General features: G+C 42.8%; 1 protein-coding gene across 1 annotated transcript; it reads right to left on the minus strand.

Moving 5' to 3' along the window:
• Positions 1-7,215: 7,215 nt before the first annotated feature.
• On the minus strand, positions 7,216-15,493 carry LOC311105969 (potassium channel subfamily K member 6-like). Its single transcript, XM_084148213.1, has 3 exons — positions 15,065-15,493; positions 10,084-10,479; positions 7,216-8,188 (listed from the first exon to the last, which is right to left on the minus strand). The coding sequence occupies exons 1-3, from the start codon at positions 15,405-15,407 to the stop codon at positions 7,956-7,958; spliced, it is 972 nt and encodes a 323-aa protein (XP_084004339.1). The 5' UTR covers positions 15,408-15,493; the 3' UTR covers positions 7,216-7,955.
• Positions 15,494-22,291: the final 6,798 nt, after the last annotated feature.

The raw sequence follows: 22,291 nt of genomic DNA on the forward strand, positions 1-22,291 counted from the left end.
GTAAATGATCTCATGTCTTGGAAAATATTTGTAATATTGTACTGTTGACAAAATTCATGCTAATGTTGGCTTTTTGAGCTACCGCCCAATTGACTCCGATTCCCTCTTTGAAGGAGAGCTCTCCTTGTCCCATAATAGCCCATCATGCACCGCGCGGCCCATTGACGTAGCATGGGCAACGTTTCCCATCTCCTCAAAAGTACAGTCGTGGTCAAAAGTTTTGAGAATGACACAAATACTAATTTTCACAAAGTCTGCCGCCTCAGTTTTGATGATGGCAATTTGCATATACTCCAGAATGTCATGAAGAGTGATCAGATGAATTGCAATTAATTGCAAAATCCCTCTTTGCCATGAAAACGAACTTAATCCCCCAAAAACATTTCCACTGCATTTCAGCCCTGCCACAAAAGGACCAGCTGCCATCATGTCAGTGATTCTCTCCTTAACACAGGTGAGAGTGTTGACGAGGACAAGGCTGGAGATCACTCTGTCATGCTGATTGAGTTAGAATAACAGACTGGAAGCTTTAAAAGAAGGGTGGTGCTTGAAATCATTGTTCTTCCTCTGTTAACCATGGTTACCTGCAAGGAAACAAGTGCCGTCATCATTGCTTTGCACAACAAGGGCTTCACAGGCAAGGATATTGCTGCTAGTAAGATTGCACCTAAATCAACCATTTATCGGATCATCAAGAACTTCAAGGAGAGAGGTTCAATTGTTGTGAAGAAATTGTCAGGGCGCCCAAGAAAGTCCAGCAAGCGCCAGGACCGTCTCCTAAAGTTGATTCAGCTGCGGGATCGGGGCACCACCAGTGCAGAGCTTGCTCAGGAATGGCAGCAGGCAGGTGTGAGTGCATCTGCACGCACAGTGAGGCAAAGACTTTTGGAGGTTGGCCTGGTGTCAAGAAGGGCAGCAAAGAAGCCACTTCTCTCCAGGAAAAACATCAGGGACAGACTGATATTCTGTACAGGGATTGGACTGCTGAGGACTGGGGTAAAGTCATTTTCTCTGATGAATCCCCCTTCCGATTCTTTGGGGCATCCGGAAAACACCTTGTCCGGAGAAGACAAGGTGAGCGCTACCATCAGCCCTGTGTCATGCCAACAGTAAAGCATCCTGAGACCATTCATGTGTGGGGTTGCTTCTCGGCCAAGGGAGTGGGCTCACTCACAATTTTGCATAAGAACACAGCCATGAATAAAGAATGGTACCAACACATCCTCAGAGAGCAACTTCTCCCAACCATCCAAGAACAGTTTGGTGACGACCAATGCCTTTTCCAGCATGATGGAGCACCTTGCCATAAGGCAAAAGTGATAACTAAGTGGCTCGGGGAACAAAACATCGAAATTATGGGTCCATGGCCAGGAAACTCCCCAGACCTTAATCCCATTGAGAACTTGTGGTCAATCCTCAAGAGGCGGGTGGACAAACAAAAACCCACAAATTCTGACAAACTCCAATCATTGATTATGCAAGAATGGGCTGCCATCAGTCAGGATGTGGCCCAGAAGTTAATTGACAGCATTCCAGGGCGGATTGCAGAGGTCTTGAAAAAGAAGGGTCAACACTGCAAATATTGACTCTTTGCATAAACTTAATGTAATTGTCAATAAAAGCCTTTGACACTTATGGAATGCTTGTAATTATACTTCAGTATACCATAGTAACATCTGACAAAAATATCTCATAGCACTGAAGCAGCGAACTTTGTGAAGACCAATACTTGTGTCATTCTCAAAACTTTTAACCACGACTGTATATGTGCCCATGCGAATGTCAGACTCCACTCTGTGAGGCACATCGATCTTCAGGTTGAACATGGTGAGACTGTAGACTCCTAGATTGATTGTGCAGTTCGTTTAGGCGATTTTACAGCTAAATAGATACTTTACATGGTGACATTGTCTTTGGTATTATTGTGTTTAGACAGCACATAGAGAGAGCATTGCATTGTGGATGTTGTAGTCCACTTGAGCTGCAACAGATTTCCACAATGATTTTCCATGTTGCTACCAACCTTATTATAATGCCAAAATAAAACATTTGTTCACAAAAAATATTGTTCTCACATATGTGTTATTTAACACTAAATTAAAGGAATTAGTGGTTTTGGGTGAATTTTTCCTTTAATGTCTATGGCATGAGGGTGCAAGCTTCCTCATAGCCTGCTAGCCCGTGATTGGTCTGTGCAGGTGGTCCTGTGTGATGGCAAATGTATACTGAACAAAAACAAACGCAACATGCAACAATTTCAAAGATTTTAATGAGTTACAGTTCATATAAGGAAATCAGTCAATTTAAATAAATTCATTAGGCCCTAATCTATGGATTTCACATGACTGGGTATTCAGATATGCATCTGTTGGTCACAGATACACAGTGGTGGAAAAAGTACACAATTGTCCTACTTGAGTAAAAGTATAGATTCCTTAATAGAAAGTTACTCAAGTAAAAATGAAAGTCAGCCAGTAAAATACTACTTGAGTAAAAGTCTAAAAGTATTTCGTTTTAAATATACTTACAGTTGAAGTCGGAAGTTTACATACACCTTAGCCAAATACATTTAAACTAAGTTTTTCACAATTCCTGACATTTAAAATTCCCTGTCTTAGGTCAGTTAGGATCACCACTTTATTTTAAGAATGTGAAATCTCAGAATAATAGTAGAGAGAATGATTTATTTCAGCTTTTATTTCTTTCATCACATTCCCAGTGGGTCAGAAGTTTACATACACTCAATTAGTATTTGGTAGCATTGCCTTTAAATTGTGTAACTTGGGTCAAACGTTTCGGGTAGCCTTCCACAAGCTTCCCACAATAAGTTGGGTGAATTTTGGCCCATTCCTCCTGACAGAGCTGGTGTAACTCAGTCAGGTTTGTAGGCCTCCTTGCTCGCACACACTTTTTCAGTTCTGCCCACAAATGTTTTATAGGATTGAGGTCAGGGCTTTGTGATGGCCACTCCAATACCTTGACTTTGTTGTCCTTAAGCCATTTTGCCACAACTTTGGAAGTATGCTTGGGGTCATTGTCCATTTGGAAGACCCATTTGCGACCAAGCTTTAACTTCCTGACTGATGTCTTGAGATGTTGCTTCAATATATCCACATAATTTTCCTTCCTCATGATGCCATCTATTTTGTGAAGTGCACCAGTCCCTCCTGCAGCAAAGCACCCCCACAGCATGATGCTGCCACCCCGTGCTTCACGGTTGGGCTGGTGTTCTTCGGCTTGCAAGCGTTCCCCTTTTCCCTCCAAACATAACGATGGTCATTATGGCCAAACAGTTCTACTTTTGTTTCATCATACCAGAGGACATTTCTCCAAAAAGTACGATCTTTGTCCCCATGTGCAGTTGCAAACCGTAGTCTGGCGGTTTTGGAGCAGTGGCTTCTTCATTGCTGAGTGGCCTTTCAGGTTATGTCGATATAGGACTCGTTTTACTGTGGATATAGATACTTTTGTACCTGTTTCCTCCAGGAAACAAAGGTCCCTTGCTGTTGTTCTGGGATTGATTTGCACTTTTCTCTAGGAGACAGAACGCATCTCCTTCCTGAGCAGTATGACGGCTGCTTAGTCCCATGGTGTTTATACTTGCGTACTATTGTTTGTACAGATGAACGTGGTACTTTCAGGCGTTTGGAAATTGCTCCCAAGGATGAACCAGACTTGTGGAGGTCTACAATTTTTTTTCTGAGGTCTTGGCTGATTTCTTTTTATTTTCCCATGATGTCAAGCAAAGAGGCACTGATTTTGAAGGTAGGCATTGAAATACATCCACAGGTACACCTCCAATTGACTCAAATGATGTCAATTAGCCTATCAGAAGCTTCTAAAGCCTTGACATCATTTTCTGGAATCTTCCAAGCTGTTTAAAGGCACAGTCAACTTAGTGTTTGTAAACTTCTGACCCACTGAAAATGTGATACAGTGAATTATAAGTGAAATAATCTGTCTGTAAACAATTGTTGGAAAAATTACTTGTGTCATGCACAAAGTAGATGTCCTAACCAACTTGCCAAATCTATAGTTTGTTAACAAGAAATGTCTGGAGTGGTTGAAAAAACGAGTTTTAATGACTCCAACCTAAGTGTATGTAAACTTCCGACTTCAACTGTAGGTGTTCCTCTTGTCCAGGTGGGAAAGGGCAGTGTGGAGTGCAATAGAGATTGCATCATCTGTGGATCTGTTGGGGCGGTATGCAAATTGGAGTGGGTCTAGGGTTTCTGGGATAATGGTGTTGATGTGAGCCATGACCAGCCTTTCAAAGCACTTCATGGCTACAGACGTGAGCGCTACGGGTCGGTAGTCATTTAGGAGGGGACTGAGCACGCACCCCTGAGGGGCTCCCATGTTGAGGATCAGCGTGACAGATGTGTTGTTACCTACCCTTACCACCTTGGGGCGGCCCGTCAGTAAGTCCAGAAGCCCGTCAGATGGGACCAGACTCATGTCACTCCACACTGCCCAGATTATTTCACTTATAATTCACTGTATCACAATTTCAGTGGGTCAGAAGTTTACAGTAGTTGTATTACAGCTGGTGAGACTTACTGTATGTGTTGATTCAACAATGTGGATCTATTTTTCAGATGATTATAAAGAGTATAGATCAAAAAAATACTGTTATGTTGTGAATCCTGCATTTCCTCAGCTAAGCACCTCACGACCATTTACAGAACAGAGGAAGTGAACGTATCTGACATGTTAAAAATGAAAGAGAGAAAAAATGAGTTTATTTTCCTTTCAAGGTTAATCTGTGACACGTTACTGAACTGCATCTCCCAACCCTCCCCTCACAAACCAATTAGCAATCCCAAATAGCACCCTATTCCCTAGTGTACTTCTTTTGACTAGGGCCCATAGCGCTCTGGTCAAGAGTAGTGCACTATATAGGGGATAGGGTGCCATTTGGGATGCACACCAAGTAGTTTTATATTTGATGTTTATTTCATCTGTCTTCCAGAAGTGTTCTATAAATAGTATCCCAGAAAAAGCAGAATGTTAACTAAGTCTGTTAATTACAGCCCTGCCTTCTGAGGAGGTTGCCTCTAGCTGACACAGGTTTATAGGCTTCTGCTCACACACACCACACACACACACAGATACACACCACAGACAAACACACACACACGCACTCATGCACTCACGCACACGCACACACACACCACACACACACACCACACACTGCAAATAGCAGGCTGAGGACTTGAGAAGCAGCCCCAGGGAAACAGAGTGCTAGCTGGTGGTTGGTGTAGCCTGGTATTGCATCACTTCCTGCTGATCCAACTCCTCTTTCCTGTTCCTAGCCATGTACCATATGGCTAGGGGAGATATGGAATGGAGTGATTTTAGTGCCAACAGAAACTACATCTGAATTTTATCGATGCTATGGGAACTGGCTAAAGGACATATCTGTATGCACTCACTAACTATAAGTCGCTCTGGATAAGAGCGTCTGCTAAATGACTAAAATGTAAATGTAATGTCAGACATTCACTCCTCTCACTCACCTATAACCTATCGGTCCAAGGCCAAAATCAGTGTTTTTTCCACTACTTTCAATTATCTGCCTCTACAGTCCTCTTATGAGCCTCACATATGGAAGTGTTACCTTTCAGGTCAACTAGTACAATAAATATTTTAATACAAAGTTGCCTCCTTGGCTCTATTTTACATACAGTGCATTCGGAAAATATTCAGACCCATTGACTAGATCCACAATTTCTTACGTTACAGCCTGATTCTAAAATGGATTAAATTGTTAGTTTTTTCCCTCACCAATCTACACACAATACCCCATAATGACAAAACAAAAACAGTTTTTGAAATGTGTACAAATATATATATATACATATATATATATATATACTTGGCGCAACTGTATTTGGGGCGTTTCTCCCATTTTTCTCTGCAGATCCTCTCAAGCTCTGTCAGCTTGGATGGGGAGCGTCGCTGCACAGCTATTTTCAGGTCTCTCCAGAGATGTTCGATCGGGTTCAAGTCCGGCTCTGGCTGGGCAACTCTAGGACATTCAGAGAATTGTCCCGAAGCCACTCCTGCGTTGTCTTGGCTGTGTGCTTAGGGTCGTGGTCCTGTTGGAAAGTGAACCTTCACCCCAGTCTGAGGTCCTAAGTGCTCTGGAGCAGGTTTTCATCAAGGATCTCTCTGTACTTTGCTCCGTTCATCTTTACCTTGATCCTGACTAGTCTCCCAGTCCCTGCCGCTGAAAAACATCCCCACAGCATGATGCTGCTACCACCATGCTTCACCGTTGGGATGGTGCCAGGTTTCCTCCAGACGTGACGCTTGGCATTAAGGCCAAAGAGTTCAATCTTGGTTTCATCAGACAAGAGAATCTTGTTTTTCATGGTGATCAATGGAAACAGGATGCACCTGAGCTCAATTTCGAGTCTCATAGCAAAGGGTCTGAATACTTATGTAAATAAGGTATTGCTGTTTTTTATTTGCATAAATGTCTAAAAACCGGTTTTCGCTTTGTCATTATGTGGTATTGTGTGTAGAGTGATGAATTTGATTGTTTTTTTCAATTTTAGAATAAGGCTGTAACGCAACAAAATGTGGAAAAGGGGAAGGGATCTGAATACTTTCCGAATGCACTGTGTGTTCTAGTCTCGTAGATATTACAGATAATAACAGTCCCAAACTGTTGTCATATCTAAGTGTGTTGTAATTAAAATGACATGATCTCCCCATTTATTTCTGCTGGGAAACATGAGTATGGGCCCTCCAACATTAGTCCACTGGTTTAATATACTGTCCAATTACATTCCCTTAGTAATATCAAATAAGGATTCTGTGGTGTGGTGTGTAGTCCACTATTACTGAAGCATGACACTTGATATGCATGAACAAACACGAGTCATTTTGTTATTACATTGGCTAAAATGATTAACATTCATAAGTTACCCACTTCATAATGTAATAATCAACGCATAATGTAATAATTATTACATTATGCACAAAAACATTATTAGCGTTATAAACATTATTAGCAATTTATTACATTAGCAGCATTTATTACATTATAAATGCAAAAGTTATTACATTATTGGCAGTTATTACATTATCAATGTATGTAGCAACTGACAAATTTCATACATGCTAAAGTACATACTCTGTCACAGTTTTCACAATGACAGGAATGACACTTCCTAAAGTTGAACAATTGACAACTACACATCAGAACACAGATACTTGGTTTTTATTTTCAATCCTTTTGTTCCCTAAATTTGTTATCCGTCAGATGATATACTTATAATTTATTTGAAACACTTGATCATGTTACACCACAGGCAAAAACAAAGCCAAACGAAGTTGGGAAGGCCCATGCTAGTCCTGGGAATGTGCTCCATCATATGACTCAAGACAAAGTCTCAAGCAATGGCTTTTTCACATAGTTACTGGGGAGTGGCAACAAACTCTTTCAAAGATGGCTACTATAATGAGATTGTTTAGTTTTGAAATATCAGATATTTCTATATGACCTTCCTTGATCAACCCTGACCTAAAACCACAAAAGGGTACATTAAAATACATCCACAAGAAAATATCGGTATATGATAAACGTATATATTTTTTGGTCTGAAACAACAACAAAAAAGTTATAAATAATCAGAATCAGTCCCAACCAGAAGTGTTCTCTGCGGGTTATGGAACAACAACCTTTTCCCACCTTGACGAACAACCCTTGCCAAGTGTCAACTGGGTGCACTGTTGCATCTGTAGAGTTTTTGGTTTAGTTGAGCTGTCGTAGCAGGAAGGTCTGACCTGAGCCGTGAGTTGCCTCACAGCAGTAAAGATAGTCTTTGGTGCCTATGTAGGGTCTGGTTTTAAACTCATCCCTGTGTTGCTGTAAAACAGTGACAGTTGTTTAGCTGTTTGACCTGACTGATGTAAAGGAGAACGGGTCAGAGTGGAGTGAGTCCTTATCGGTTGATGGTGTTATAGGAGGTCTGGGAGGCCGGATCCAGGGGCTTGGCCGAGGCCTCTGCCTCATGCTGGTCCTCAGGGCCGGCCTCGATGATGGGCTCCTTGTCCTCCTCTATATCCTCGTCACAGTGGGGGAGCTGGAAGAAAGAAGTCAGGCCATGCAGGTCGGCCATCCGGTGGAAGGCACGCAGGACCAAGTACATCATCATCAGCCCTACAAACAGGTACACTGCAGAGGGCAGAGAGCACAACATTAATTCAACATCAGCTCCATGAGCAAGCATACGCTGTGGGAAGAAACATTATACATGGACATGGTCACTTGTCTCACAAAAGCACAAACTCACCACACTGGTGTGCTCGTGGTGTACTCCTGCTGGACAAGAAGGCCAACTATTCAACAGGGTTCCTCACAATACAGTTATGCTTTTATGCCATTTCATGGTTCATTTGTTTCAACAGTTGTTTCAGTGCAGGTCAATAAGCAGAGTAGACTTACACCTCCCTTGTGACTTAAATTCTTTCATGCCATGTTGTGGGGTCTTTTTTGATAGGAAAAGGGTATTCCGATATGAGCAAAACAACCTATTTTCCAGTAGTTGCTAATCCTACTAGGAAACGAGAACAACCAATCAGGTTAATAATCTGGGGGATCTGGCCTACATAGTTAGGGCCCTGTGTTTTGGTTGATCATGTCACATCACCTAGATTTGAAACTTTAATGAGAATGAGAAAAACATTTCGCAATTGTCTGAGGATGGTGCTGGACCATATGACATGAAAAGAAAAAAACGGAAAAGTGTGATGAACAAGCTTGAAATAAAAGTTCAAATCCAGGTCATGTGACATGATCAACCAAAACACAGGGCCCTAAAACAAGACAACAAGTTGCGCATTGAAGCACAGTGTGGACCCTGAGACAACGCCACAGAGCCAGCCACCACAATGACCGCAGAGTACAACAAACACCACTAGGCTCTAAACAGTCAGGTTATTTTGAGAGAGAATAAAATGGTAATTCCAGTAATTCAATTATACCTTAAAAACTAAGAGCATGACTCTGATAAAATGTCATATGACAATATGTCATGTGACAATATGAAATCCCTCCAAGTACAAGTGGGGTAGATGGTGGTGTGGTATGGTATCCTTGACTCCCTACTGCCACATGCCCTTAGGTTGAGAGCAATCGCACCACACAATGCACTCTTCCCAAAACAAGAAGACCAATTAAAATTCACCCATCCAGTATACCAAACAATCACAGACATTGTGAGATACATGGATGGGGCAGTGGAGCGACACCGTTTCCTCCTGAAAACCACAAGGGGGCCTCCTCAGACTTCTACAAATGTACAAATATACTCAAATGATCAACCGTATTGCATATTAGCAGTATCAGAATTACATATCTAGGGTCAATACAGGGATAAGGAATGCATCCATTTTCTTTCATCGGCTGAACCAGGTTATCGGTAAAGTCATCCCGAGTCATCTTTCTGACTAATATCTTCTGACATTAAGGCCTACAAGAAGGCTAGACATTGAGCACAATGTACAGCAGAGGTGTCCTGTCCTCTCATCTTCAAATATCTTACAATAAGCACATTTAAAAACTAAAACAAACGTTATGGATCCTTTTGACTGGAGTGCAATACTTGAGGGGAGGAGGAGCACTCAGGAGGCGCCATTTCTCACATCCGAGGTGTGAAAGTTTCTGCGGTTTCACAGAGACACAGCACCATATTTCACCAGAGGGCCTAACTATCTCAGTGCTGGACAGGATGTCTCACACTGGCTTCTCTAATGAGAGGTGGTGTTTGGCCGAGCATTTCCCACTTCACTCAAGTGTCTGCACACGGTCAAAACTGTCAAGTCCACTTCTTCCTATGCACATCCCTCTGCTTAAAACATTGATGCAAACTCCACCCAATCATTCCGTCACTGTTCACAATATTATTTCCTTGTTTTTTATTCAAAGGGGGAAACTATTCTAACTCGACATCATGAATGACTGGGTAATGAGTATCACCGAATGTATGACATCAGTCTGAGCTGTGTTATGAGCCGTGTCAGTGTGCCACGTCCTTTTATCAAACACACTCAGACTAGTTTATGACTCACCCATCACAGAGATCTTATAGAGCGATCTGAACTTCTGTCCGGGCTTCTCGCCAGGCACATAGTCACCCAGGCCGATGGTACACAGCGTGATGAAGCAGAAGTATATGGCGTCCAGGAAGGACCAGGTGTCCTCGATGTGGCTGAACACCACGGCGGGTACCACGAAGAAGCCCAGCACCACCAGCAGCAGCAGGATGGCAAAGTGGATGGCAGTGGCGGCGAGAGGGTCCAGGCCGATCCTCTGGCGGCACATACCGATGGGTCCGTAGGTCACCAGGTGCATGAGCCTCTGGACACAGGCGGTGAGCACCAGCATGGTGAAGGGCACTCCCAGCAGGGCGTAGAAGATGGAGAAGGCTTTGCCTGTGTCCGACAGGGGCGTAGTGTGCCCATATCCTGGGGGGGAGAGAAAGAGTATTTGTATTTATTTATATATGAGAGAGAGAGAGAGCGAGAGAGCGAGAGCCAGGGGCACACTCCAACACTCAGACATAATTTACAAACGAAGCATTGGTGTTTAGTGAGTCCACAAGATCAGAGGCAGTAGGGATGATCAGGGATGTTCTCTTGATAAGTGTGTGAATTGGACAATTTTCCTGTCCTGCTAAGCATTCAAAATGTAACAAGTACTTTTGGGTGTCAGGGAAAATGTATGGAGTAAAAATTACATTCTTTTCTTTAGGAATGTAGTGAAGTAAAAGTTGTCAAAATTATAAATAGTAAAGTAAAGTACAAATACCCTAAAAAACGACTTAAGAATTTTTACTCAAGTACTTTAAAACCACTGGACTCACCCACAAACAGGGCGAGTGTCCATCCTAGCTGGAGGGGTGCTCTCATCTTATCTATCAACATAGACAGGGCTCTAACTCCTCTAGCCCCACAATGAGATAGGGTGCAGGCCAGGCAGCAGGCTGTTAGCCAGCCTTCCAGCTTAGTAGAGTCTGCCTCTAGCACAGTAAGTGTAGTCCATTCCTGTCATTATTGAAAGAGATTGTGATAATACCTCACATCTCAAAATAGGACTACTTAAATGTTAGATCTCTCACTTGCAATGCAGTCATAGTCAATTAACTAATCACTGATCGTAAACTTGATGTGATTGGCCTGACTGAAACATGGCATAAGCCTGATGAATGAACTGCGTTAAATGAGGCCCCTCTGGTTACACAAGTGATCATATCCCCCGTGCATGCCACACAGGCAGAGTTATGACATTTACTCACTCAAAATGGAATGTACCAAGTATAATATATTATACTTATAAATATGATTTACATCAAAATATATATATTTTAAAAAATCCAAAATGTGACCATCCGATAAAAAATTTTAATAATGTAACATACAAAGTAGGTTATTTGATTGACAACTATGCTTACTTATGTAACCATGTAAAAATGCAAACATCTATTCAGAGACTATTACCTCAATAAGATTTAGTACAGACCAGGCCTGACACAAAATGTAGAAATAGTAGCTTACTTTGACAACAATTCAGTGAATGCAACAAGTATTAGATAGAGATAAAGAGAGAAGATACAAAAACACAAAAACTGGTCAGAGACTATTTTATAAAATACACAATTTCCCTATAAGATTTGTAGGATAAATTCATGTCACACTGTCACTTGAGTGTTTGCATTTAGCCTACAACATGTCATGAAACTTCTTGAAGCATTGCCCCATCCTACAAAGTGGCACAAAATGTAAAAATAGTACTTTGACAACAATTCAGTAAATGCAAGTATTAGATCGAGAAAGATTCAGAGAAAATAATCTAAATGCACCCACACAAAGTAGGCTATTGTATTGAAAAATACTCTTACCTCTGTAACAATGCAAACAACTATTCTGAGAATATTTCAAAATGTAGATAACCTCTCTCAATAAAATTTAATACAGACTAGGCTTGACAAAAATGTAGAAATAGTAGCCTACTTTGACAACAATTCAGTGAATTGGATGTGGTGGCAGACAGGTTGGTGTTAAACACCAGATCTGAAAAATGTTTAACAGACTCCTACCACTTTTAAAAACAACTCCAAAACCCCTGCCACTGTCACTTTAGGCCCAGGCTGGGCCTCCTATCATCTCCAACTCCTCTTCCTCCCTGCCTTCTGCTGCTAAGCCCTGACTCTCCACGTCACTTCCCTCGCTTTCACTGACCTAGGAGGAAGAGACTAAGAGAGGTAGAGGGAGAGAGAGAGGAGCGGAGCAACAAATAGGATACAATTGTGGCCAGGAACATCATCTCTCTCACACTGTCTCTCTCTTCCTTCCTCTCTTTGTTTTTCTCAACTATACACACTCTCTTCCTAATAATCACCGCTTAGGGGTTTCCATAATAAATTGTGTGCTACAGTTACACGCCTCCCATTCCACCTACACACACCATGATGCTATACAGCACTTTCAATCAATCAAATCAATCAAAATGATTTTATGAAGTCCTTAGTGGCCAGATTATTTCTTTGTTTATGGTGTGCATATGTACAGTGCATTCATAAAATATTCAGACCCCTTGACTTTTTCCACATTTTGTTACATTTTGTTACATATTCTAAAATGAATTTTTAAAAAAAATCATCAATCTACACACAATACCCCATAATGACAAAGCAAAAACAGGTTTTTAGATTTTTTGCAAATGTATCAAAAATAAAAGTATTTACATAAGTATTCAGACCCTTTGCTATGAGATGTTTCTACAACTTGATTGGAGTCTACCTGTGGTATATTAAATTGATTGGACATTGGAAAGGCACACACCTGTCTATATAAGGTCCCACATTTGACAGTTCATGTCAGAGCAAAAACCAAGCCATGAGGTCGAAGGAATTGTCCGTATAGCTCCAAGACATGATTGTGTCGAGGCACAGATCAGGGGAAAGGTATCAAAACATTTCTGCAGCACTGAAGGTCCCCAATAACACAGTGGCCTCCATCATTCTTAAATGGAAAAAGTTTAGAACCACCAAAACTCTTCCTAGAGATGGCCGCCGGGCCAAACTGAGCAATCAGGGGAGAAGGGCCTTGGTCAGGGAGGTGACCAAGAACCCGATGGTCAATGACAGAGTTCCAGAGTTCCTCTGTGAAAATGGAAGAACCTTCCAGAAGGACAACCATCTCTGCAGCACTCCACCAATCAGGCCTTTATGGTAGAGTGGCCAGACGGAAGCCGCTTCTCAGTAAAAGGCACGACAGCCCACTTGGAGTTTGCCAAATGGCACCTAAAGGTCTCTCAGACAATGAGAAACAAGATTCTCTGGTCTGATGAAACCAAGATTGAACTTTTTGGCCTGAATGCCAAGCTTCACGTCTGGAGGAAACCTGACACCATCCCTACGGTGAAGCATGGTGGTGGCAGCATCATGCTGTGGGGATGTTTTTCAGCTGCAGGGACTGAGAGACTAGTCAGGATCAAGGGAAAGATGAACAGAGCAAAGTACAGAGAGATCCTTGATGAAAACCTGCTCCAGAGCGCTCAGGACCTCAGACTGGGGCGAAGGTTCACCTTCCAACAGGACAACGACCCTAAGAACACAGCCAAGACAATGCAGGAGTGGCTTCGGGACAAGTCTCTGAATGTCCTTGAGTGGCCCAGCCAGAGCCCGGACTTGAACCCGATCGAACATCTCTGGAGAGACCTGAAGATAGCTGTGCAGCGACACTCCCCATCCAAGCTGACAGAACTTGAGAGGATCTGCAAAGAAGAATGGGAGAAACTCCCCAAATACAGGTGTGCCAAGCTTGTAGCGTCATACCCAAGAAGACTCAAGGCTGTAATTGCTGCCAAAGGTGCTTCAACAAAGTACTGAGTAAAGGGTCTGAATACTTATGTAAATGTGATATTTCCATTTTCTATTTTTAATAAATGTGGAAAAAAATCTAAAAACCTGTTTTTGCTTTGTCATTATGGGGTATTGTGTGTAGATTGATGAGGGAAAAAAACAATTTAATCAATTTTAGAATAAGGCTGTAACGTAACAAAATGTGGAAAAAGTCAAGGGGTCTGAATACTTCCGAATGCACCGTATGTCAGACTGATGGATAATCAGACAGGATAGAGTACACAAAAAGATATTCATGAATATGTTCATAGATGGGTCCGATTATAACCATAAAGGCTATATAGGGTACACACACTTCAAGACCCATGGTCAGATTACTTTTCACAGATGGTAAAAAGTCAAAGTATGTGGAACAACGGTTTACAGATTCAACACATCAACTACTGTCTATTTAGGATGTTGAAAGTCAAATATTAAAGATGACACTATGTGCAATTTATCCAAACAGGTTTAGAATAATTCCTCATCTATTTTAGAGTTACTTTCCTGCAATTCTACACATGTAGTCATAGCCTGGAGAGAAATGTTTGCAGTTTTTAATATGATATCTGAGTGAGACTAACTTACAAAATCAATGGGGGCTCCCCGGCCAGTAATTCAACCATGATAACAAGTTTAGATAGCTGGCAGTTAAACTAAAATGTTAGCTGACATGGGCTAATTGACTGACTATCAGTGACTGACATAACAAGAGTAAAACTGCTGATGCACAACCAAATTTCGAAATTGCACCTTGTGTAGTGTAGTCAGTCTACTATTCTAGATTGCAACAGTAAGTTGAGACGCTGACTGAGTCAGCGGAAATGGATCGGAGGGTCTTCAAAACTTGGGCCGCAAGTTGCTCATCCCTGCTCTAACGACTTCTAACGCACTGATACTGAGTCTAGGCCACCTGAAAATCACACGGGCCCATTGATGCGTGGCATGTTTTGGTCACTGAGTACAAAAAATGGCCAGCTACAACTGTAATTGTAATCTGTAACCAATCAGTGTTTCCTTGCGTATCTTGCAATATTAGCACTTAAATTGTTTAGAAATGTCTATATGGATTTGTCTTATACGGATCAGTCGAAACAAAACGGTAACGATGTAGGTCTAACAAAGACAAGTGTAGGCTATTTACATACCGACTGTCGTTACTAAAGTGTTGGCGAAGAACAAAGAGGAAGCCAAGTCCCAATTTGAACTCGCAGAAGAATTCGGAAGGATAGATACTCCATATTTATTGGCTTGTAAAACTCTCTCCAAAAAGTTTTCAAGTGATGTTGCATTGACGCAACTTTGGTTGAGAAACTCTTCTTTCAGGACTTGTATGTCTCTTTTTAGTTTGTCCTCCACCGGCCGTTCGATGGTGGAGAAAACGAGCGCTCCAAGCAACAGATACGCAACATAGAACAGTATAAAACCTGTAAGCAGTATCCAAGATTTGTACCCCGAAGACATTTCCACTTTTTCTGCTTTCAATGTCATCCGCCAAACTGTTACTTTGTAGCCTACTTCCCTGCCTCCGTCTCCTCAAGTTAAGTTTCGGCTGTCCTCCACCCAACTGTTACAATTTTGACAGGGGTGTGTTCAAACGCCTAGAACTATGCAAACAAACATTTTGAGAATACACTGCTCCCTACTGTTCCTAATGATTACAGCATGTTCTTAGTCTTTTACGTTGTATTTCTATCTGCAACGATGTGAACATTTCAAGAGAGCTGATCCAGAAACAGCGAAGTGGGCTACAACACATTTCATTTTCTGCCCCTTCATTACCCTTTCCCCCAGCTGTTTCTCTTTGGTATTTACAAGACTGGATATGGAAAATATAAGGAAAAGTCTCCAACAATCCCTAGGTGAAAATATAGACTAAATGATCCAGTCAGTCTCAGATCTGTGAACACTAAAGTGAGGACCTATGGGGTGGGCCAAAGGGCCAAAAGGGAACTAGAGCATATTGCCTCGCTCTCCTAGTTTCATATGTCCATAATGGCTTCATATAGTTGTTATTGCAGACAGAGATTGCTTGCCTTGAGCTTTTACGTAAAACTAATACATGTGATTAGGGGAGCCATCGTATCACATGCTGCAGCTGAAGAAAATAGCATTCCTAGGATATGTTTTTATTTTTGCCAACCGTGCACTGAACTATAGCAGGGCAATGTGCACAGTGCACATTAGGCAAACAAACTGTTTACTTTATTTGATAGCTTGCCAAAAGGTAATCTAAGGCCACTCGCATATTTTCACAATAACACAATCAATGCCACATTATCTGGTGAAAACAGATCCTCTGACTCAGCAACTTCCTATTAACCAATTCAGCACTACAGACAGCCCCGGACTACCACATTTGGGGCCCCGGGGCATCTACCTTTTTTTAGGAAAACAGCTAATTTCCTGCATTTCGACACATTTTGCCATGGTGCAGAGAAAAATTTGGCAGTTTTATAATGCTGTTCTACACATTTTATCATGAGGCTGAGAGGTAACTTTGCAGTTTTAAAGCTAATTTCCTGCTATTTTACATGTTCTGTTTTATAGCTCATCTCATGCTATTATTCACATCTTGCCATGAGGCTGAGAGAAAATTGTGCAGTTTTAAAGCAAATTTCCTCCAGTGGGTTGGGGGCCCACTGGAGGTCAGGGGCCCTGGGGCACGTGTCCTGTGTGCCCGTTCGGTGATCCGGCCCTGACCACAGACCAGCAACTGGTAAATGACCTCCCCTTGGGCCCCTTACCTGCCATCATCGTATATTGGAGAAGTCATTCTAGGAGGCATACTTGGCCACAAGGATAGAGTGGGCATAAACTGAAAATAGTATTGCTCTGTCAGTTTTCCTCATTAGCAGTCTTAGGTAATGACTTGAAGGCTTACTTACCACAGTCTTGCCAGTAGTTACAGCTGATGGTGTGCTAATTCAAAGTATGTCACTTGTAAGTGTTGATATGCCAGTGTGGTTTCCCTTTGACCCATGACACTTTATTGTAGCGCTGTAGACCATTCTAATTGACTGACACGTGTAGCGTACTATTTTCTCCCATTTGTTGCTGTTTTAGTTTATAGTGAGTATTGTGTCAAACACCCAAATAAGATGACTGTTTAGGTACTTCAAGAAATTATACAGTATATCAAAACATTAGCAAAAGCGTTGAGGATGGAAAACAGCAATCATCATATCATTTTATTACATCAATTAATTAAGTTGACAATCTATTTGTATCAGTTTGAACAACTCAGAAAATCTGTATTTATTGAGGAATACATATTATGTACAAATTACAAACATCCACTCAATTTTCTGTAGGCCTACTGAGTTTCCCCGGGTTGCCCACAAACAAAAAAATCAAGAGAGAAACAAATAGAATCTTAATATGACATGATTGCTTTTTTGTGATCTAAAACAAACTTGTACTGGTAAAATAACACATTTTCTCTTTGCCAGCACAAAACAACTGAATTCTGACAGCCAGAAACACCCCAATTTAAATGTAATCATTTCAGTAAACATGGTCATTATTTACTAAGATAATAAGAAAAGGAGCTGTGATCCATGTGAGCTCCAATGTTTGCTAAACCTACAGTATATTCTGCTCCAGAGTTGTTACCGGCACGGTTGAGCCAGACCACATGATGGGATAGTGTGTGTTTGTTGTTTGTGTCCATGTCAGTGTGTGTGAGAAAGAGGGTGGGAGTGAACGAAGGGGGATAGGGGCATAGACATCCACTTCTCCTGACAAACACTAATTACTTTAACATTTCCTATAGTCCATAAGAATGAGATGAATAAGAATGTAAACATTTGCATATATTTTAGGAATATCTGAGACAAAAATTATAATTAGTGCTTCGTTTTATCCAATTTGTCACAGGTATGCATCTATTGATCTAATTCCAGCGAAGGTAAAGCAAAACAGGGCATTATTAAGGGTCACCATATAGTCAGGTGGTCCAGTCGGCCCAAGGAGAGATCATCCTCAGAGTTCTGAATCTTGTGAAATGTTTAGTTTTTTCTCCCCATTGAGATGAAGACCGTGGTTTGGCATGGAAAGGCATAAAAAAAGGCTAAATGTGTTGTTGACAGTCAGGGAAAGTGGACATTTTGGTTATTCCATGATGTTCTTGTTGACATAAGATAAGCGTCTCTTCCCACAGGCCTGTGCATGCTGACTGGATGAGGGGAGGCCAAGAGAGGGACTGTAGTTTGCTGCTCGTTCCCCAGTCATATTTTCCTGCAGAGGAGAACAAATGATGCATCTTCTAAATTTACATTAACTGTAGTCATGATATCATTTGCTTGATATCGGAGTGCCAGTGCAGATAACAGTCAAATGACCATGTCATACTAAGAATGTATTATGGGTCCTGCATCAATGATTATAGGCACTTCAGTTTGGTCTAACATGCTGTAGCATTTGTCATGGTGATAGTATAGCTTTTTAACATAAGGCTGTAACATAAGATTAGGCTGTATAATTTCAGCCTCATATCATGAAACAGAGTAGGCCTATTATCACTTTTAACAGTGCATTACACTGACTACAGATGTAAATACTCACTGTGTTACACTGGCCTAAACGTAGCGACCGTAGAAGACGTTCACGGGAAACAGCATTTGCCTTCTTATATTTCAAGCCAAACATCTTGTTCAGGTCATGGAACCCATCAAGTAAGCTACAAGACAAACACAGATATTTAAAGTAAATTAATGGAAGAAGTAAGCACCACAGTTATGAATAACACCACAGCCTATTAAATCATTGTGAATCTATGAATCTATCATTAAACCAATACTGATTCAGTGCATGAAATATTGTCTGATATGCAGCTTATCTCTGGTCATGGGTTCAAACAGTAGGGTAATTGTTGGGTGGTGGTGACATTTTATGCTATCTCTGGTGCTATCTTGTAGGTCATAATTTCTTCCACTAGATGGCAATATATATATATATATAACAACCATGTCAGAATGTTCCTTATCATTCCAATTTCATGAATGATAAAACTGTATAAATTCTAGATTATGCTTCGAACTGACTTAACATCCGAGCTGAAAGGAAATATAAGTAGGATCTTCTGCTAATACAGGATCAAACTTCCAAATCATTTCCTGAGCTGGATTTTAATAAAATATCATTATGGTTTCTTGACCCACTTACCCATGATCCTCTGCAGAGCTTTCATGATCCAAGATGCCTCTGAGGAGCTGGCTGAGCGTGGGAACAGCATCACGATCATATGGGGGAGTAGACAGTGACGGGAAGGCCTCCACAAACACATTGTTCTGAAAGATGGAAATAATGAAAGATGAAGAAAAAATGTGTATGTCTATCATTTACAGTCAGTCCCATGGACCATGTATCCTGGAGATATAGGAAATAGGAATATGCAAGAAGTTGACTCCTTGTCTTTTGTAGTCACTTCTGAGGAAATATTTAAAGGCCTACCACATTTTGCTTGGCAGAGAATCTGCCCCTTGTCTCCTCCACAGCATTTGTGGGCCACCACTGTTCTCTTTTGTCTTCCCCCTCTCCCGCTGTATCCTTTGGGAAGGCTGTCCAGGCATCCTCTGATTGTTGGAATGAGCTGTCTGTCCAACCTGAGGTCCAATGGATAGACTCATTGGCGATGGAATGGTTTTCAAGTGCTGCATGGCAACATTAAGAGGGCATCAGAAATGAATCATTAGACACTAACTAGTTTCTATTGATTCTATATGATCTGTATTCAATGCACTGAGTAGACCTTAAAGTGCAGGGACCTGGTGTATTCTCCAAAAAGATAGCTATTCTGCATGCTGTCCTCATTCAAATGACCTGAATGGGCAACAAATAAAGTACTTTGTTTTGGTAGCTGACCTGTTATTTTTTCTATAACCTGACAACAATTTTTGAAACTTTGTGGAATGTGTCAATAATTAAACACCTGATTTATACACCTTGGTTAAAAGCCAATGCAAGTGCCACTGCTTTAACTGACATATGACATAATCATGACAACAACGATTAGACCTTTGTTATTACCATTAGACACTAATGATTGGGAGTTTTGTCTTTGCATGATGTTTGAGGTTACATGGGGATGGAACGTTGGGATGGATGGGCTGTCACCCCGCGTGGTCTCTCCTAATCGTGGAGGAGCTGCCTGCCTGGGTCTCTGTCTCTTTAAACATGGAGCCCCATGTCCTGAGGCTAACACGGCTTACATCCCAAAGCCGACAGCACTAGCACTACATTCCCGGCAGCGCTTTAAATAACGAATACCTTCACATGAGTTTGGGAGAGGAGAGGGCCCTCAAGAATCCAGGTCAGACCAGATTAACTGATTAGTAACGGGAGCAACGCCTCTACATGCCCTGGCTGCTGCATGGGGCAAACCACAACAAAGAGTTACCGCTACTGTTCACATCAGAGCTCGTCTTCAAGGTTTTCAAATTTTTTTTCATGTTTTGCTGTTACTGCTGCCTCTGTCACATTTGCATAATCTAACTGGAGTATTAGACGTTTCTGTTATGTGTGTGTAGTGTCTGGATGTCTTTAACAGAGCTCCAGACACATTTCTGAGGTGCAGTAGGCTGGGGACTTACCAACACTCTCACTTTTCCCAGAAGGCACTAGGGGTGATGCAGTGAAGCTGTCGTCCCAGAGCGGCTGCTCCTCTGCCTGCATGAAAAGCCCAAAGTCATCCTCCCCCTCCGCCTCCGGCCCCCCATCCAGGAACCCCCCGTTGGCGGCCACCTTGTTCTCGTCCCGGCCCCTCTTCCACTCCTGCTCCTCTGGGCTCAGTAGCAGAGGCACCAGAGCCCCACCTCCAGCGTCTGTCTGCCCCGCATTCGGAGCAGGGAGGCCTGTTGCCATGGCTCCTGAGGAGGCCGGATTAGGCGGCGAGTGTGTGACAGAGGTAGCAGGGCCAGCATCAGCAGAGCCTCGTAAAAGGGAATTCAACTGCCCAGTCCCTGCCTCCCTCCACCCTCCTACGGCCTCCTCAGTCAGGGTAGCTGGTAAATCTGAAAAACACCTCTCTTCCATCTCCTCTGACTCATGTTCCTCCGTTGCCCAGTGAAGCCCTCGCTCAGTTCTCTGGGATGTGATGTCTCCCCCCACCAGCCTGGCCTCATCATCTGTGCTCCTGACCTCAGGCAGTATCTCTCCATGCTCCCCACAGAGCTCCCTATTTTCTGGTTCTGTTGACTGGATCCCCTCCTCCCCCTCTTTCTCACAGAGGCCATGTACAGGTTTCTGTAACCCTTCTTTATCCACTGCCGCAGGATCTTTTTCTTCTGGCAGACATTTCTCACAAAGCTTATTGTATTGACTATCTGATTTAGTTTCCTGATTTGTCTGACCATAGCCAGTCTCATCAGTAGCAGTAGAAATGCTGCCCCCTGCTGGGCTGGGTGGTTGAGTGGAGCAGGCTTTGAGGCAGCCTCTCTCAGAGCAGCAGTGTCTCTCTGAGGTTTGAACATCGATCCACCTGTTGGGCAGCTCCCCCTCAGCTATCCCCCTGGTCCCCCCTAGCCTCTCTGAATCACGCTCTGCAGACTTGATATGATCCACAAACCCAATCACAGCACCCACCATGCCATCAAAGTCTTCCACACATCTCATGATACCACTTGCCACATCTTTGCCTCCAGTGTGGATGTCTTTATCCCATAGTTTGTCCTGGAAGTGCTCCTTGTTGAGAGAGGTTTCAGGATGCAGCCCCTCCTGTGCGTGTGGGCTGTCTGGCTTTCCCCAGTCCCCGACGTCACTGCTGCAGTTTTCTGGGTCAGCATGGTCTGGAGGCTGGCAGGAGTCACAGGGCTTTGACCAGGTGAGACCAGTGCCATCCTGCACTTTCTCCTCCTCTTCCTCCTTAATCCCCTCCATACCGCAGCTCGGCTGATCCTGCTCATATACAGAAGCAGCTTCCCTCTGACCACCGCTGCTCCCCTGCCCTCCTCTCTGCCTGTGACACTGGGTGCAGGTCTTGGTCTGAGCGTGACTGCATTTGGGGCTTCTAGTACTCCCTCTGTTTTGTTTTCCACTCTGAGTGTTCTGACCAGTTGTTGGAAACTCCCCTTTGGCCCTGCTTTCCTGGCTCCCTTCCAGGGTGTGCTCGCCAGCATCCTCCCTACTCCGGAGTGTTCTCCCCTGGATGGGAACCACAGGCTTGCAGGATGTCCTCCACCTCCGGGTTGACCTTGATTTGACCTGATACGACCCCGAGGCCCCTCCCATATCCTGCATCTCCATTTTACCCACTGTGGAGGAGTCCCTGACCCCTCCCACTTTATCCCTCAGCCAGCTGCCCACCAGCGTGGAGGGGGACTGAGGGACCAGACCTTGCGTGCAGGGCCTTGGGCTGCCCGTAGAGTAGAGGCACC

Source organism: Coregonus lavaretus, assembly GCF_964263955.1.
Source record: "Coregonus lavaretus genome assembly, chromosome: 30".
NCBI lineage: Eukaryota > Metazoa > Chordata > Actinopteri > Salmoniformes > Salmonidae > Coregonus > Coregonus lavaretus.

Coding starts and splice junctions, on each gene's coding strand:
- LOC311105969 (XM_084148213.1), bottom strand. CDS start 15,407: ATGACATTGAAAGCAGAAAAAGTGGAAATGTCTTCGGGGTACAAATCT. Junction 10,480..15,064: donor CACTTTAGTAACGACAGTCG/GTATGTAAATAG, acceptor TCTCCCCCCCAG/GATATGGGCACACTACGCCC. Junction 8,189..10,083: donor CTATAAGATCTCTGTGATGG/GTGAGTCATAAA, acceptor TGCCCTCTGCAG/TGTACCTGTTTGTAGGGCTG.